Here is a 15,766-nt window from a genome sequence, read left to right on the forward strand (position 1 = left end):
GGTCTTTCTTCATCACAACAATGTCCTTTTCCCATCTCGCCCATCTGAAAAGCTCAGCTGCTACTCCAAAATGAGGTGTTTTTCTCATTGCCCTCCTTTTAAAACCCAGCAAACAATGACCAGACAGACAGACTGAGGGAGGGATGACAGAGCTACAGTAACAATGGAGCGACAGACTATAAACGTGGAGAGGGACACAAAAGACAGGGAGAGGAAGGGACTGAGGAGGGTGGAACAGGGGATAAAAGCCTGGGAGGAAAGTCTGGAACCAGCAGGAACCAGCAGCTACAGCATTAGTCAAATACAAAACAAGACTGAGGTAGAAAGAGAGGCAGAAACAGAGCATAAAGAGGTAAAAAGAAGGGAGGATAAATAAGGGAAGGAAGAAAAGAGAGCGAGGGAGGAGGGGGTATAGTAGAAACCCAGGGACGATCACTAACCTGTCCCCCCTTGGGCTGGTAATTGATGTTGTCTGTGGAGCCGATCTTAGACTTGACGTTCTTGAGGTCTGGCAGGGGCTGGTTGAGGACGCGGAGCTGTTTGGGGGTGGTGGCGGGGGACTTGGGAGGGGTGCGGAGCAGAGCCACCTTGAATAAATTAATTGCCAAAAGTTGAATTGATACCATGATATACTCAGGTTTCATTTGGAAAAAAGATTAGCTAATCTCAATATGATCTCCTGAATAAATAAAGGATAAATCCATAAAATACAATTATATACAGTGCATTCGGAAAGTATTCAGACCCCTTGACTCTTTCAACATTTAGCTACATTACAGCCTTATTCTAAAATGTATTAAATAAATGTTCCTCATCAATCTACACACAATACCCCATAATGACAAAGTGAAAACAGGTTTTTATACATTTTTGCAAATGTATTAAAAATATAAAACAGAAAAACCTTAATTTCAGTGGTATTCAGATCCTTTGCTATGAGACTCGAAATTGAGCTCAGGTGCATCCTGTTTCCTTTGATCATCCTTGAGATGTTTCTATAACTTGATTGGAGTGATTGGAGGTAAATTCAATTGATTGAACATTATTTGGAAAGACACACACCTGTCTACAGTTGACAGTGCATGTAAGAGCAAAAACCAAGCCATGAGGTCAAAGAAATTGTCCGTAGACCTCCGAGATAGGATTGTGTCAAGGCACAGATCTGGGGAAGGGTACCAGAAAATTCCTGAAGCATTAAAGGTCCCCAATAACACAGTGGCCTCAATCATTCTTAAATTAAGAAGTTTGGAACCACCAAGACTCGTCCTAGAGCTGGCCGCCTGGCCAAACTAAGCAATCGGGGGAGAAGGGCCTTGGTCAGCGAGGTGACCAATAACTCGTTGGTCACTCTGACAGAGCTCCAGAGTTCCTCTGTGGAGATGGGAGAACCTTACAGAAGGACAAACATCTCTGCAGCACTCCACCAATCAAGCCTTAATAGTAGAGTGAACAGACGTCAGTAAAAGACACAACAGCCCGCTTGGAGTTTGCCAAGAGGAAGCTCAAGGACTACGGCCATGAGAAACAAGATGCTCTAGTCAGATGAAACAAAGATTGAACTTTTTGGCCTGAATGCCAAGCGCCACGTCTGGAGGAAACCTGGCACCATCCCTACGGTGAAGCATGGTGGTGGCATTATCATGCTGTGGGGATGTTTTTCAGGAGTGGCTTCAGGACAAGTCTCTGAATGTCCTTGAATGGCCCAGCCAGAGCCCAGACTTGAACCCGATCGAACATCTCTGGAGAAGCTGTGCAGCGACGCTCCCCATCCAACATGACAGAGCTTGAGAGGATCTGCAGAAGAAACTCCCCAAATACAGATGTGCAAAGCTTGTAGGGTCTGAATACTCATGTAAACGTGATATTTCCGTTTTTTTATTTTATTTGATAAATTAGCAAACATTTCTACAAAACTTTTTTTGCTTGGTCATTATGGGGTGTTGTGTGTAGATTGATGAGGGGGGAAAACGATGTAATCAATTTTAGAATAAGGCTGTAATGTAACAAAATGTGTAAAAAGTCAAGGGGTCTGAATACTTTCCGAATGCACTGTATTCGTCTAATTGAAAACACATATAGAGTAGCTGCCTCAGCTGAGTACAGTATAACAGCATTGATTCCTGGTCAAAAGTAGTGCACTACATAAGGAAAAGGGTGCCATTTGGGATGCACACTGTACCTTCTTCTCCTGCAGCAGGCTGAGTGAACGTGGTGTGCCGGGGGTGCGAGGGGTCCCGGGTGTGCGGCAGGAGTAGCTGTAGCTGGGAGGGGTTCCAGGGGTGATGGCTGTGGACCCTGGGGTGCGGGGTGTGGTGGGGCCGCTGCACAGCGAGCGGGAACGCATCGACTGTGTGCCTGGGTGTGGGGAGGTCATAGAAAGGTCATAGAGGTCATACAGAGAGGTTACACAAAGGTCAATCAGAGGTTGGGCATCTCTCACCATTACTCTAGCCTGGTCCCAGATCTATATGTGCAGTCTTGCCATTTTCTGTTGTCTATGGTCCATATGAGTTGGCAAGACAGAACAAACAGATCTGGTACCAGGCTAACATTACTCCACCAAAGTATTTAAGTTAGTAAGATGAAGAATGGCTCAAAACACACACAAACGGGATGAAACAGTGTAGTTACTAGAATGAAAGACGTAAATGAAGCCCAAACTATAGGCTTGAACAACTTGATTACTAACTACTAAGGATGAGACAGAGATGTGATCTTGAACACACAGAGAGACGAACTGGGTCAGATCATGTGAGACAAGATGAGACTAGGTGAGACATTGCAGGACTAGGTGAGATACTGCAGGACTAGGTGAGATACTGCAGGACAAGGTGAGACTGGATGACAAGGTGAGACTGGATGAGAATGGAAGTGAATCCAGTTGAAACGGGGGACAGAGTGAGACATGGATGAGACTGGATGGGATTGAGAGTTCCTCTCTACCTGTCCAACTAGGGGCGCGTCCTGTCCTATGCTCCGCCCTGACCTCTGTACGGAACGCTAGAGGAGAGCAGGAGCGGAAGAGGATTAAACAAAGGAGAGAGATAGAGCGAGAGAAAGATCAAGAGAAAAATCAAGAGCGAGAGAGACAGGCAGAAAGAGAGAAACCAGGAGAAGGGACTTACACGTAGGTCTGCGGGGTGCGGTGGAGCCGGAGCTGGTGATTGAGGTGGAGCTCTCCTCCTGGTCGTGTGGGTGGTGGTGGGTACGCCGGCTCAGGATAGAGGCAGGCCGCGGCAGGGATGACCTCTTTGGGCTCTGAGAACCACCATCCTGTCACATACAAACACACGCACACACACAGGAAGGCAAACAGGCACAGAAACACACATAGAAACACACATTTAGCTTAGTACTGTAGTTACAGAAGTGCACAAGTCAGAAAATGCCCCAGTTTTAGCCTGGGTATTAATTTACAGATGTGAGATCAGTTGATCAGTTCAGGGCCATATGCTAACCTTACCACGTCTATCAGTCTGTGTAGTGTTGGGGAGTCACGAGGCCCGCAGGAGGAGGGACGGGGCCTATCAAGCTCCACCTCCACCAGGAAGTTATTTTTATTGTGGGAGGAGAAAGAGGAGATAAGGCGAGGGGGCAGGAGGGTGGCCACTCGCAATTTACAGGTGGGGATCTTTGTCAGTGGTGGCGACTAAGTTACAGACAGACATATGGGGGAGAGATGGGGGATATAGGGGTGAGAGATGGGAGAGATACAGGAGAGAGATGGGTGAAAGATGGGGGAGATACGGGTGACAAATGGGTGAGAGACGAGGGAGAGATGGGGGAGATATGGGGGAGAGATGGAGGAGATACGGGTGAGAGATGGGAGAGATACAGGTGAGAGATGGGGCAGATATGGGGGAGATACGGGTGAGAGATGGGTGAGATATGAGTGAGAGATGGGGGAGAGATGGGTAGATACGGGTGAGAGATGGGGGAGAGATACGGGGGAGATATGGGTGAGAGATGGAGGAGAGATGGAGGAGTGATGAGGAGATATGGGTGAGAGATGGGGGAGAGATGGGGAAGATACAGGTGACAAATGGGTGAGAGACGGGAGAGATGGGGGAGATACGGTTGAGAGATGGGGGAGATACGAGTGAGAGATGGGGGAGATACGAGTGAGAGACAGGGGAGAGATGGGGGAGATACGGGTGAGAGACGGGGGAGAGATGGGGGAGATACGGGGAAAGATGGATTAGAGATGAGTGAGAGATGGGTGAGAAACAGATAGTGCAAACAAAACCACAAGTAAACAAGGATAAAAACAATGACAGTGGAACCAAAGATGACTGTACTGAACATAATTTCCTCGGCAATTGTGCAAACAGATATATACAGTATATATCTGAGGTGCAGTTAACTCTAATGAACTTATCCTCGGCAGCAGAGCTAACTCTGGGTCTTCCTTTCCTGTGGCGGTTGTCATGAGAGCCAGTTTCATCATAGCGCGTGGTGATTTTTGTGAATGCACTTGAAGAAACGTTCAAAGTTCTTGAAATCTTCCATATTGACTGACCTTCATGTCTTAAAGTAATGATGGACTGTCACTTCTCTTTGTTAATTTGAGATGTTCTTGCCATAATATGGACTTGGCCTTTACCAAATAGGGCTATCTTCTGTATACCACCCCTACCTTGTCACACAACTGATTGGCTCAAATGCGAAAGAAATCCCACAAATTAACTTTTAACAAGTCACACCTATTAATTGAAATGCATTCCAGGTGATTACCTCATGAAGCTGGTTGAGAGAATGCCAAGAGTGTGCAAAGATGTCATCAAGGCAAAGGGTGGCTACTTCGAAGAATCTCAAATATAAAATATTTGTTTTACACTTTTTTGGTTACTACACGATTCGATATGTGTTATTTCATGGTTTGATTGTCTTCACTATTATTCTACAATGCAGAAAATAGTAAAAATAAAGAAAAACCCTGGAATGAGTAGGTGAGTCCAAACTTTTGACTGGTACTGTTTAAATATAGCCAATTGTCTTTGGGTTCTGGTTCCATAATATAATCACAGAATACAGTGTGCATGCATATGTATGTGTGTGTGTGTCTGTGTGTGGTTAGCTAGTGTGGGCAGAGAATCCCAGGCCGCACTATACAGAGCAGAACTGAACAGTCCTGGGAGATGTGGCATTTAAAGCGCTGTGCCAGGCTATGCTGTCTTTATTATTCTAAAAGAATGACTGTTATTATGTGGAGGAGTGACTGACAGTCACGACCACAGATAATGAAGGATAATTACGGCCCAAATGCATCCCAAATGGCACCCTATTCTCTATATAGTGCACTACCTTAGACCATCACTGAATGATGATTACATCTCGGAGGGAAGAGAACAGAAACACTTCTATGTTTATCTGGCCTGGATGTTTAGTCCACTGTGACATAACCATCAGGGTGGATGGACATGCAGCTAAACAGGCAAAAGGGGATTCATTAAAATGGGGACAGGAGAGAGAAAGGATTTATGTTAGTTGATGTTAAGTGATTTTTTGCAGAGGGATAAAACTGTGAGTTGATATGGACATAAAAATTTGGTTCAGGCAGGGAAGCAGGTTTAAGCTGGTAAGAGGGACTTATTTCTGACACTGTATCCAGAGTGTGTTTTTTGGTGTGCTCGGTAGGTAGGAAACAGAGGGGAAACGAGGAGATAGCCTACTACCTGAACTTGACCAATACTACAAAATCAACTTGTTTACCATTTCAAAAAGTTTTGCTACAGTGTGTCCTAGTGAACATGACCATGCACAGGTGACTTGTATTCTGTCATGTAAATGGAAATTAAGTTATTGTATCGCATTGTGACGCAGTGTGTCGTACTTACTGAGGCTCTGTCCCCAGACTGTCTAGCAACACTGAGGGGCCGACGACCCTCTGGTACACCCACTGAAAGGAAGAGGAGTGAGGAGGAGAAGAAGAGGAGAGACAGAGAGAGAATGAGAGAAGGAGAGAGAGAGGGAGAAATAGAAAAGGGAAGGAGAGAAGAGGAGAGGACAATAGTGAGGAAGAGAGGAAGAGAGAGAAAGAGATGAGGAGAAAGGAGAGCGAGAGAGACAGACAGAGTGTATAGTTAGACGTGATTTAAACATTAGGACAGATTGACAGAAACACAAAAATGCTCTCCCACACACACAACAGCTGTGGCTGAAGCACGCCACCCACTCTACAGTCTACCAGCACAGTCTAACTGACAAGTATTGGGCTAACAGTACCCCTCTTCTGTAAACAACTGCAGCAAACTTTGTGAGAGTAAATCTAGCCCTAACTGGGTTATAGTATTGTATAATTATATGGTATTACTGTATACTATGAGGGAATTGGCTGATATCCTATTTGAGCTGCTAGAGAAAAGCTCTGTTGTCCAATGCTTTAGCAGGAAATCATACAGAATATAGGATTTTGGATGACATACAGTAAGTGCATCCGTCCATCCCACCCCCTGAACAATTTAATTGGGGCAATGCAGCAATTTAGAGGGTTTACATTGAACATAGTCTATTTATCATACACAGTTACTAGAGAGCTTCTGGAGGAAATGGCAAAGAAAACCACAAAATCAAAAACAGTACACAAGTACGATTATTTATTATACAGTACCAGTCAAAAGTTTGGACACACCTACTCATTCCAGGGTTTTTCTTAATTTTTTATTATTTTCCACATTGTAGAATAATAGTGAAGACATCAACACTATGAAATAACACATATGGAATTATGTTGTAATCAAAAAAGTGTTAAATAAATCAAAATATATCTTATATTTGAGATTCTTCAAAGTAGCCACCCTTTGCCTTGATGACAACTTTTCACACTCTTGGCATTCTCTCAACCAGCTTCATAAGGTAGTCACCTGGAATGCATTTCATTTAACAGGTGTGCCTTGTTAAAAGTTCATTTGTGGAATTTCTTTCCTTAACGCATTTGAGCCAATCAGTTGTGTTGTGACAAGGTAGGGGTGGTATACAGAATATAGCCCTATTTGGTAAAGACCAGGTCCATATTATGGCAAGAACAACTCAAATAAGCAAAGAGAAATGACAGTCCATCATTACTTTAAGGCATGAAGGTCAGTCAATCCAGAAAATGTCAAGAACATTTTACGTTTCCTGAAATTCAGTCGCAAAAATCATCAAGCGCTATGATGAAACTGGCTTTCATGACGACCACCACAGGAAAGGAAGACCCAGAGTTAGCTCTGCTGCCGAGGACAAGTTCATTAGAGTTAACTGCAACTCAGATTGAAGCCCAAATAAATGCTTCACAGAGTCAAGTAACAGACACATCTCAACATCAACTGAATCAGGCTTTCATGGTCGAATTGCTGCAAAGAAACCACTACTAAAGGACACCAATAAGAAGAGACTTGAAGAACACGAGCAATGGGGATTAGACTGGTGGAAATTTGTCCTTTGGTCTGATGAGTCCAAATTTGAGATTTTGGGTTCCAACCGCCATGTCTTTGTGAGATGCAGAGTAGGTGAATTGGATGATTTCCACATGTGTGCTTCCCACCGTGAAGCATGGAGGAGGAGGTTTGATGGTGTGGGGTTGCTTTGCTGGTGACACTGTCAGTGATTTATTTAGAATTCAAGGCACACTTAACCAGCATGGCTACCACAGCATTCTGCAGAGATATGCCATCCCATCTGGTTTGCGCTTAGTGGGACTATCATTTGTTTTTCAACAGGACAATGACCCAAAACACACCTCCATGCTGTGTAAGGGCTATTTGACCAAGAAGGAGAGTGACGGAGTGCTGCTTCAGATGACCTGGCCTCCACAATCACCCGACCTCAACCTAGCTGAGATGGTTTTGTATGAGTTGGACCGCAGAGTGAAGGTAAAGCAGCCAACAAGTTCTCAGCATACGTTGGAACTCCTTCAAGACTGTTGGAAAAGCATTCCTCATGAAGCTGGTTGAGAGAATGCAAAGAGTGTGCAAAGCTGTCATCAGCAAAGGGTGGCTACGTTGAAGAATCTCAAATATATTTTTATTTGTTTATCACTTTGTTGGTTACTACATGATTCCATATGTGTTATTTCATAGTTTTGATGTCTTCACTATTATTCTACAATGTAGAAAATAGGAAAGAAAATAAAAACCCTTGAATGAGTAGGTGTGTCCAAACTTTTGACTGGTACTTTATATCTACAGAGCATTCAGAAAGTATTCAGACCCCTTGACATTTTCCTTTCTTTTTTTTTTTACATTAGTCTTATTCTAAAATAGATTTTTTATTAAATCTCATCAATCTACACACAATACCCAATAATGACAAAGCGAAAACAGTTTTTTTGATTTTTCAGACCCTTTGCTATGAGAATCGAAACTGAGCTCAGGTGCATCCTGTTTCCATTGATCGTCCTTGAGATGTTTCTATAACTTGATTGGAGTCCACTTGTGGTAAATGTAATTAATTTGACATGATTTGGAAAGGCACACACCTGTCTATATAAGGTCCCACGGTTGACAGTACATGTCAGAGCAAAAACCAAGCCATGAGGTCAAAGGAATTTTCCATAGAGCTCTGAGACAGGATTGTGTCGAGGCACAGATCTGGGGAAGGGTAAAAAAAATAAAAAATGTCTGCAGCATTGAATGTCCTAGAGAACACAGTTGCCTCCATCATTCTTAAATAGAAGAAGTTTGGAACAACCAAGACTCTTCCTAGAGCTGTCCGCCCTGGTCAAACTAAGCAATCAGGGGAGAAGGGCCTTGGTCAGGGAGGTGACCAAGAACCCTCTGACAGGGCTACAGAGTTCCTCTGTGGAGATGGGAGAACCTTCCAGAAGGACAACCATCTCTGCAGCACTCCGCCAATCAGGACTTTATGGTAGAGTGGCCAGATGGAAGCCACTCCTCAGTAAAAGGCACAGTTTGACAATAGTTACCTAAAGGACTTAGACCATGAGAAACAAGATTCTCCGGCCTGATGAAATCCAGATTGAACTCTTTGGCCTGAATGCCAAACATCACATCTGGAGGAAACCTGTCACCATCCCTACAGTGAAGCATGGTGGTGGCAGCGTCCTGCTGTGGGGATGGTTTTCAGCAGCAGGGACTGGGAGACAAGTCAGGGTCGAGGGAAAGATGAACGGAGCAAACTACAGATGAAAACCTGCTCCAGAGTGCTCAGGACCTCAGACTGGGGCTAAGGTTCACCTTCCAACAGGACAACAACCCTAAGCACACAGCCAAAACAATGCAGGAGTGGATTTGGGACAAGTTTCTGAATGTCCTTGAGTGGCCCAGCCGGAGCCCGGGCCTTGAACCCGATCAAACATCTCTGGAGAGACCTGAAAAGAGCTGTGCAGCAACGCTCCCCATACAACCTAACAGAGCTTGAGAGGATATGCAGAGAAGAATGGGAGAAACTACCTAAAAACAGCTTGTAGCTCATACCCAAGAAGTCGTGCTGCTGTAATCACTGCAAGGTGCTTCAACAAAGTACTGAGTAAAGGGAATACCTATATAAATGTGATATTTCAGTTGTTGTTTTTTTACAAACATTTCTAAAAACCTGTTTTTGCTTTGTCATTATGTTGTAATGTGTGTAGATTGATGAGGGAGAAAAAAACTATTTAATCCATTTTAGAATAAGGTTTTAACAAAATGTGGGGAAAAAATCAAGGGGTCTGAATACTTTCCGAATGCACTGTATATTGTGGAAACTCACTCTGTCAGGTGAGGTAAACCAGTACCTGTCTCCTTACAGCAAGCGGAGCCAAACTACCAGTTGCTTGGCAACCTCTACTTCCTGAATGACACTCTATTCCATTTATAGCGCACTACTTTTAACCAGAGTCCTATGGGTCCTGGTCAAAAGTAGTGCACTACATAGGGAATCGGGTGCAATTTGGGACCAATATCATGCTCTGGGGAAATGCAGTGAAAACCTACTAATTGCACTGTAGTTCTTTCACAGCTGTAGTTCTTTCAAAGCAAACAACCAAACATTATACAGGTTAAAGAGACACAGATTGAGTTAATAAGTGAGATGGTAAGAGATGGACAACTGGTGTTATATACAGAGAAAATAAAAAGTATTGCATATTGCAGGTACACATAACTCTGAAGCAGTATCATTGACCAAACCATCTCCAACAAAAAATAAACCAAGAATGAACATAACATGGAAGCTGAGGAGAACAAAAAAATATAAAATACAAATACAAATAATAAAATAAATGTAAAAGTTGAGCTGTTCACAACAAGCCAACAACAAAGTCAAATAAAAAAATGTAGAGCAAATTTGTTTTTATTCTAATAAAATTCAGACACTGAACATGACAAACAAATGCAACAGAATAAAAATGGATAGATTAACAAAATAATTGATCAAATTGAACAAAAATAGAAGTTATAAATTACTGTAATGATGAGTTAACTGTAAAGCACTTTGTGAATCTGCTGATGTAAAAAGGGCATTATAAATACATTTGACTGATTGACGAGATGTGAATGTTGATGTTTGCAGGCTCATTGCAGATTTCTAGCCTTCCTGGCCCCGGCCAGCAGTTTTGTGTTCCAAATGGCACCCTATTTCCTATTTAGCGCACTACTTTTGACCAGAGCACATTGGGCCCTGGTCAACATTAGTGTGGTATATAGAGAATAGAGTTCCATTTCGGACGCAGCCCAGGAATGATTGGTCACCTGTAGGTTTCCTCCTAGCACAGGGGTGGGCCTGGGCAGGACGCGAGTGTCGGACCGCAGTAGACTTTAACACACTCTTCCGAGACGGAGAGGAGCGCATCTGAGTCTCAGCTTTCTTGGTCAGCTCAGTCTTCTTAATCACGGCTAGCAGAAGAGGGAGAGACATAGTTAAAGAGAGAAAGGGAAAGACAAACAAGTAACATAAGAAGAAAGAGAAGGAAGAGGGAGAGATAGTCAAAGAGAGAAAAGGAAGGAAAGGATAGTGTGACACGGAGGTTTGGTAGGACAGAACCACTCACCTGATTCCCAGTTAACACTCACTTGAGATCTTAAAGGCTTTTAAAGATGATTATCTTTGACAATTATAATGAAATAGAATAACAAAATTTGTCAATTAATAATATATAACTACAAAGAACTATATAGAAATTAAAAGTGTTGTTGGTTTCCAAGACACATATCCAGCTTAGTCCTGGACTAAAACGTTATTTCAAAGGAGGTTCTACACTGAAGTGTCCGGGAAACTGGCCCTCTAGAGTAACACACTGAGCAGAGATCTACACCAAATAAAATCAAACAGAATTAAATAAGCTGTCAATAATAATGAATAACTAAAAATATATATTTTAAATATTTAAAAAGCAGAGTAACAAACTAATTTGGAGAGATATTGTAGTTCTAAACCTTTCTTCTTCTTGACGTCCTCCCTGGGGATATAGACCGGCTGCTTGTGAATGGGTTTACGTTCTGGTGTGGAGCCGTGCCCCTCGCGCCCTTTCACCCGTCCCCCTTTAGCCTTGGGATTCACTGGCTGCTTCTCCTGCTTCTGCTGTTGGGGAGTCTTCTCCTTCTTGACTGGTGGGGCTGGGACCCGGTCGGCTCTCAGGGGCTCGATCTGCTCTGTAGCCATGCTCTTGTCATCATCCACATCTACAGTGCAGAGATCTAGGTATAAAATAGACATGATAAGATCATCATGCAGTAGTACTACAGACACAACACAATACATGGGAACAACACTCATAAATTGGGTAAAACAGTGTTATCGTAACTTTATGATGATAAAATATGTTTTCATTATGAAAAGGCTGTAATAAACATGAATATGCATATGTACTATTTCATTTTCTAACCTCTGATTATATAATTATTAGAGGTCACTGAAACGTAATTTATCTGTCAATGAAACCTGTATTATGGGATGATAACAGAGAGAAATTTCACCTTGAGTGTCGACCCAAGAGCTGTCTAGGATTGAGTCGTCCATGGTGGTCTCATCTCTGTCGTAGCTCTCTGTCTGTCCCTCGGTCTCTGTCTGCACCTCCTTCTCTGGGGAGGCCTGCACCTCCTTCTCACGGACCTCCTCTGAGACATCCCCCACCTCCTCAAGACTAGCTGCCTCCATGATCTCCACCTCCTGGGACTCCTCCTCCTCCTCTTCCTCCTGCTCGTGGAGAGCCTGTGGTGTCTCAGGCTCAGGCGGAGCAGAGAAACGCACGCTGTGTCCTGGCTCCTCGCCCTCGTCGATGGTCTGGACTACAGTGATAAAGTCATCTTCCACAGTCACCACTGACTCTATGGCAGCTCTGGGTTCTGGAACGTCATCCATCGCTGCTCCTGCCCCTGCCAGAACTTCACCATCTTCCTCTTCTTCTTCTTCTTCTTCCTCCTTGTCTTTCATTATATCCTTCTCAACCTTCTCTTCTTTCTCTCCAGGCTTTGTTGGTTTTATCTCTATCATGATTTCCTCCTGTTCCACCCCCTGCTCTATATCCTCCTCCCCCTCCTCCTCCTCCTCCTCCCCCTCTTCCTTTTTCTTTTCTTCTTTGTTCTTCTCTTTGACCTCTACAACCTGCTCCTGCTCCTTCTTCAGCTTCTCTTCGCTAACTTTCCCCTTCTCTTCTTCTGTGGTGCTCACACCACCACCTGACACAGACGGAGATGTCGCCATGACGTCAACCTTCGGAGGCGTTGTCTGACCTCCCGTCTGTTTAGGTTTCTCGGTGTCCGTAACTGGAACCTTCTCTTCTTCTGTGGTGCTCTCCACGGAGGAGGCCGGGGAGGGCCTTGCGGGCCTGCTGATCCGGTCCTTGGCAACCCCAGTCAGTTGGTAGACGTCTTCGGCATCCACCTCCTCGTATGCCTCCTGGTGCACCAAGAACTTGTCCTTCACCTTCTCCCTTAACTCCTGCAGCTCTCGCTCCTCCTCCATGCTCAGGGGCCTGTCCTCCATCTCCAGCCGGCGGATCTGCCTCTCGTAGGCAGCCATCTCAGCATCTGTCTCTGGTCCCTCGTTCCCTGCCTTTCCCTCCTCATCCAGGGTGACCATCACTGTAGGAGTCACAAAGGACTCTGCTGACTTCAGAGCTGAAGCCGGTTTGTCGTTTTGGTCCTCCATGGCAGATTTTTCATGGCTGATCTCTTTGTTGTCTTTTTCCTCTGAAGCAGAATCTTTCCGTCCCACTTGTTTAGCTTCTTCCTTTTCTTTGGAACCGTCACACACAGTTAACTGATTTGTCTTCTCGTCTTCGGCTAGTTTGTCTCTAGCTTCGATCTTCAGTTTTTCCTCTGCCATCTTTTCCTCCAGAGCCATAGGGGTGAAGCGCTGGGGCGGGGAGTCAATTGGACTATGGAGGTCAGCAGGGGAAGGCATGGGCCCTGAGTACTCACTGAACACACAGTAACCCAACTCCTCCAGCTGGCTCTCACTCTTGGCAAGACTCTGGCTCTGATTCTGGTCCCCCAGGACCAGGTTGGCCAGGGAGTCGCTCCCAATGCCTTGGGCGTCTGCAGGGACAGACTTCCTCCTCATGGTCTCTAGGTCATTGTTCTCAGAAGTTAGTCTAGACCTGGTGCCTGCAAGGTCCAGCATCTCAGGTAGGTCAGGAGCCATGACTGTCCCATTTTTGTAGTAGTATTTGGGTGGAAAGGGAGACTCTGGGGACTCTGACCCCTGGGGGCTGGTCTTTTCGCCGGGGATCTCTCCTGTGTTGTGGGGAGGAGACGAGGAGTCAGACGTGACTGAGGCGGCAGTCTCCAGGATCAGGGGAGGGAAAGGCGGGGGCACCTTCTCCGCAGACAGGGTGGTAACTGGGAGATAGTTGACAGACTCATCCAGACTGCCACTGGTAAAAGACATGATGTCCGTGGCCAATGGAGAGAAGTTCCTAGGTAGGCCCTGGCCGCTGGGATCCATCGATCCAATCGTAATGTTGAGAGAGTAGCTTCTCTGATCCAGGGCCAACTTCCCGGGGGAAAGCCTACATTCGTTACTCCTGTCCAGGGCCGGTAAGGTATCCTTTTGATATCCCATCGGACTCTTTTTGGTGTCCGGCTTCTTCTCCACTGACTGTGTTTGTGCCAACATGCTGTAGTTGATCTCAGGGGGTGACGGAACTGTTGGGGAGCTTCTCTCTAAGCTCTTCTCTTGACCTGCGGTGCTCAGTTCATAATAACCTTCTGCTGCTTGAGCCCCCTTGGATCCCTCATCTGCCTTCAGGGCCAAAGTCTCGAAATAAGACGACATGCCAGATTTGTCTTTGTTAGAGTCAGAGGAGACACCTTGACCTTGATCTTTGTCTCCAGCTGTAGTGAATCCAGACCCTGCAACCGTTGTGAGGTTACTGGACTCAAGAACTTCCACAGACGGCTGCTTCTCTGAGACTGTTTTAGGTTCATCCGGTATAGACATTTTGGTAGGCTCTTTGGCTTGGCTCTGGCTGTTAGAAAGGAAAGGGGACGGAGAAGGGGACGGAGAAGCCATTTCTGTTTTGGGGTACAGGGGGGGTGCTGCGTGGTCCCCGCTGGAGAAAGCTGGACACTCTGGTTCAGTGAAGTCTGGGCTGAGGCATCCACTCTCACTGCCTGGTTTCTCCATGTCCATCTTTAAGTCTGTAAGTTAAATCTTTAGTACTTTGTTTGGTTTTGCTTCAACATTCAACTATTAATTGTAGGCTACTTTGTTTTAGGACAGCCATTTTAAATAGGGCCAGCCATACTATCACAGACACAGGCAAAGCTCTGCTTACTGTTGCACAGTACAGAGGGCATCGCACGCACATCACTGAGGAGGCAGGACAGGAGCATGAGGCGGAACCCACTCTCATATGGACGGAACAGAGGCATGGAACGTGATGGAACGTGATGGAACCGGAATGACGGAATTGGAATGCGCAGGCAGCCATACTGTTGATGGATGAGGAGAACCAAGCAATGAGGAATGGAATGGTTTTCCGACGAGTGACGACTTGACAATCTAATAGAGGTCAAATAATAGCCTTTCTGTCATTCTGTCAATTCTTAGTGAGAAATCATAATGATTTGTATTTAACTAAATACTTACTTTACACCATGATTTGTCAGTGTGTGTAGAATAATTTGATCTTTGATGAATTAACATCGAGTACATATTTAACTATTAACTTTGAGGACGATATACAATAACGGATCATCAAATTTAGCTAGTATAAGTATATTTTTATTACAAGTTGTTAGTATAAAATTCTTAAGTTCAACTAAGAAATAAACATTTGAACAACAGGAAAAATGACAGAATAACACAATATCGAACAGATGAAAACCAGTGAAATGGCACAAATGAATACAATGACAAAATAATGAAAACACTCTGATAGTATTACAATGACAGCTTAAGGAAAGTTGAACAGAAAATAGTGTTGAAACCAATAGAGAACGGATGATTTACATGATAAATAAATGAGACGTCTATATGGGATACAACACTGCCAGAAAGACACTGAGTGATAGGTTAACACCAATGAGACATCAATGCATTGATAGGTAGCATCAGAGAGGGGAAAGCACGGTTAGGAGGATCGACAACATTTCATTCATTAATACACAGACACGAAAAGGCCGGCCTCAAAATCTGCAACTAGAAACTGAAAACACAAGCAAGGAAAAAGCAAAAATAAATAAATCAGGAGGAAAGTTTTTAAACATGTCTCCTAGCTTTCACCGTCAAGCCTGTGTTGCCTTGCGGCCTTTAGCAGAGCGTAGAGCGGGGGGGGGGGGGGGGGCAACTTTGAGCCATTCCACCTCATTTAATCACTGATGAATTCCCTTAAAGCCTTTAC

At 44.5% G+C, this 15,766-nt stretch overlaps 1 protein-coding gene across 1 annotated transcript in view; it reads right to left on the reverse strand.

Moving 5' to 3' along the window:
• Window positions 1-14,553, reverse strand: part of LOC120058045 (microtubule-associated protein 2-like) — a 34,061-nt gene extending 19,508 nt beyond the window's left edge. The window contains exons 1-9 of the mRNA XM_039006528.1: window positions 12,523-14,553; window positions 11,895-12,387; window positions 11,355-11,600; window positions 10,671-10,814; window positions 5,838-5,899; window positions 3,464-3,649; window positions 3,126-3,273; window positions 2,180-2,355; window positions 441-587 (exon numbers count right to left, since the gene is read on the reverse strand). Of these exons, the coding sequence (XP_038862456.1) occupies window positions 441-587; window positions 2,180-2,355; window positions 3,126-3,273; window positions 3,464-3,649; window positions 5,838-5,899; window positions 10,671-10,814; window positions 11,355-11,600; window positions 11,895-12,387; window positions 12,523-14,553 (3,633 nt within the window). The remainder of the gene's footprint in view (window positions 1-440; window positions 588-2,179; window positions 2,356-3,125; window positions 3,274-3,463; window positions 3,650-5,837; window positions 5,900-10,670; window positions 10,815-11,354; window positions 11,601-11,894; window positions 12,388-12,522) is intronic.
• Between the last annotated feature and the right edge of the window lie 1,213 nt (window positions 14,554-15,766).

The sequence above is a fragment of the Salvelinus namaycush genome, chromosome 13, assembly GCF_016432855.1.
Source record: "Salvelinus namaycush isolate Seneca chromosome 13, SaNama_1.0, whole genome shotgun sequence".
Classification (NCBI taxonomy): Eukaryota; Metazoa; Chordata; class Actinopteri; order Salmoniformes; family Salmonidae; genus Salvelinus; species Salvelinus namaycush.